The 3,452-nt window shown below is 40.2% G+C and overlaps 1 protein-coding gene across 1 annotated transcript; it reads right to left on the minus strand.

Moving 5' to 3' along the window:
- Window positions 1-1,749: 1,749 nt before the first annotated feature.
- Window positions 1,750-3,106, minus strand: LOC111074226 (COP9 signalosome complex subunit 1). Its single transcript, XM_022366949.2, has one exon. It carries the CDS (start codon window positions 3,016-3,018, stop codon window positions 1,798-1,800), a length of 1,221 nt encoding a protein of 406 aa, XP_022222641.2. The 5' UTR covers window positions 3,019-3,106; the 3' UTR covers window positions 1,750-1,797.
- Window positions 3,107-3,452: the final 346 nt, after the last annotated feature.

Here is a 3,452-nt window from a genome sequence, read left to right on the forward strand (position 1 = left end):
GATATGGTCAATATCACTACCGACAAATCGAACTTTTCTTGGTATTTTTGTGATGCCAGAGGTAGCCTAGCACATTACTTAAGTATCTTACATATGGTTGCAATGAACTGAAATTCTGAAAAGCTGATAAATGCATCTAAAAGCAGACCTGAGCACCTGTAGCTCAGCTCCGTCTGGAAAATATAAGCAATGCAAAATTGATCGGTTTTGCTCAGAACTTTTTCAAAATTTTGACTAAAAACAAGAAAACCGAAAACAAATCGATCCTTTGCTCATATTTTTTGTGTGTAGATGCATCAATTAAGCGGATCAAACATTGTTCATAAAAATCGATGAGAAATGACTCAACTAAAATGGTGACCAACCCTCCAAAAATCACATTTAACCGTTTCAAATGTTGCTGCAGTCCTATGTTTTTGTCTAAAAAATTGCAAAGAAGACGCGACGAGGCGCGGATTACCACTATAAACTTTGAACCGAATTGAATTCCTACAGTGCATTCATCCTATCTTCCAAGAAACTCACTTGTACGCCCTCAAAGCACTGTCACAAATTTAGACTTGTTAAAAATGAGTCATTAAACATAATTATGAGCACCATTTAACAGTCAAACCATAAACATATATTACATACCTGTCTGAATCGAACCCATTGTAAAGAAATCAATTAAATTAATGAATTTATAACTTTTAGCACTTTATAAGCAAAAAACAAATTGTCCACCAACTTGGCCTATCGATAGCAAACAGCTGACTTAACAGCTGTTAATTTACCAGTGGCGCGCGCTGTTAACTTTTTTTGCATAACATTAAAGATCAATGTTATTCGGATATATCAGGTCAACAAATATATTATTTTAACTACTTTCGAAAAATGAGTTTTGGCCAGAAAAAGTGGTCAAAGTTCCCATAGTGCATTGTAAACAAGAAAATTGACTGCCGTCGGCGGCATGGAAACTTGGGCTGAAAAGCATTTCTATGCAACGATGCAACGGCAGGCAGACACACAGACTCACACATCCTGTGTCCGCTAGCCAAGAATAACCCCACTCAAAATATACCAGACACGAAAAAAAAAACAAAATAAAAAATAAAAACAAAAAATACTGAAAGATTTGCAGCACCCATAGGGGCGCCTCTTCTCTTTGCAACTTGTAGAAATTAATCGGCTGACAAAATTATAGCGAATAACAAATAAAATTTATGGGGAAAAGTACTTCAGTTTTAACCGTTTGATATGCAGATTTTTTGTTGGCTGAAATACTTAATTTTAATTTTACAAATAAATAGCTGAGATCTCTAGTAGAATCAGATAACAAAATTATCATTAAGAACAATTAAATTGCTTTGCCAAAAGGTCTTCAATTATTTTCCGTTTGATATTTCAATTTACTTTTAACTGTAATTTAATTTTAATTTTAGAAATAAATAGTTTAGATCGCGCTGTAGTATTTAATCAGATGACAAGAATCAGAATAAGAATAAAATTTATGGGTAAAATGAACAAATTCATATTTTATTTTTTTTATATTTATTTATTTTCATTATTTTATTTTTATTATATTTATTTATTTATTTTATTATATTTATTTATTTTATTTTATTTTTTTTAGCTATAATTAAATTTTAATTTAAAAAATAAATATCTTAAAAATCATAAAAATTTCATTTGCTAAGTATGTATGTTTATTTCTATATCTTGAATTTGATTAGCATATAACTATAACTTGAAAAACCTGCCCTACCCCTACCTCACCCCCTCCCCTACCCCAAGCCGCGTTGTTAATTAACCCAAAATTTAATTCATAATTCTTCGTTCGTTTACGACCCTTAATCTTTGTGTGACTTTGCCCGCAATGGGAGCAGCGGGCACTCTTTTCTTTTGAATCCTAGCCTTGATCATGCCAAACAGCGTGTCCAAATGCGGCGCCATATAATAGTCCAATCTGACATGATCCTCGATTTGGTGCAGCAGCAGCAGACAGTGATCACAGTCGCCCGCGTTGAAGGTGCTCAACAGGGACAAGACCTGCGGCGACAGCTCAAAGAATGGCCGAAAACCCTCCGAATTGATGACGCCCAGCTCCAGCATCTCCGGATCCAGTGTGGCCAAAGCACAGAGCCCCGCATAGTAGCTAACATCCTCGGGTGCCACAATATTATCAAAGTCATAACGATCGAACGGTGTCAGCAGGAAGCAATGCGCTGCCGTTTTGTAGATTTTCAGGCCCATGTTGGCCAGCCCGGCGGCACAGTTCAGACGCGGCGGCACCTTTTCGGCGAGATTCTCAAAGCCAAAGGCATACTTCTTGGCATCCTCGATGTAGGTGAGCACATGCCACCAATTTGCCATGTAAATGGACACCCTAATCAGATTGCGAAACATATTGATGACATTATCGCTGCTGGTGCAATACTGCCTGGCCCTCGCATAGTACTTCACGGCCATCTTCAGGTTATGGCTCTTCAGATGATAGTCGCCGATCTCCTCCAGTACGCGCCTCACTTTGGCGCTGCCCGAATTCGCCTTCTTATAGTTCAGCTCTGCATCGAGCTCCTGCTGCAGCAGCGTCGACTCCATGGTGTTATCCTCCACCCAGAAGGCATCGTACGGTACAGGCCCTTGCTTGATATATCCCGCATCCGATCTCTTGCCCGCCGTGTCCTTTGATGTGCTGGCGGCGGCGGCTGCCGCTTCACCCTTTGGCATGCCCATCTGTGCCTCCTTTTTGTCAATGGCCGCGCACAGGGTCTTGTAGAGCTCGTCGTAGAGCTTCACATTGTATGTGGTCTTGACATGATTGATGGCCAGCTCGAGCGCTGGCACTCGCAGCTTGGGGCACACTTTTGCAATGAACTTTAGGCGATTGAGCCGCGGTATGTCCGTATAGCGACTGGCATAGGTGGGCAGGTGCATCGATGAGGGTTCGGCCACCATGGGACCCGCGGGCGTGGCCTCTGATTCGACATCCTCTTGGCTGCCGGCCTCCAGCTGCCGCTCTAAACGCCCCCCGATCATTGTGGGGCAGCCAAAACAGTTTTTTGGGGTGGATATATTTATTTTTTGGGTATGAATGATACTGGGGGGAAGTGTGTGCTTAGATGGGAAAAACTGAACGAAAATTTATCCAAAATCAAATCCATTTCCCACTGATTTTTTTTTTTTAGATTTTTTAAGCAACACGGGTCCAATAAATTGCAGCCAAAAGCCACGCATCAATAAACCGTTAAATAGCGGTAACTTTTTCTTATGCTCCCTATGCCAATTTCCTCCATTTTCCTCCATTTTCGTTCATTTTCTCCCGTTTTCGTTTCCACTGATTTATGTGTCTCCTGATGTCTGGCGATTTTTCAAGTTTTTGGTAATTTGATTTTTCTTTGCATATTCCCCCCATACACAACTCCCTTTACCCCGTGCCCACCTCTTTCGTTTGATCCGTTTTTTTTTTATTT

The sequence above is a fragment of the Drosophila obscura genome, unplaced genomic scaffold (assembly GCF_018151105.1).
Source record: "Drosophila obscura isolate BZ-5 IFL unplaced genomic scaffold, ASM1815110v1 contig_179, whole genome shotgun sequence".
NCBI lineage: Eukaryota > Metazoa > Arthropoda > Insecta > Diptera > Drosophilidae > Drosophila > Drosophila obscura.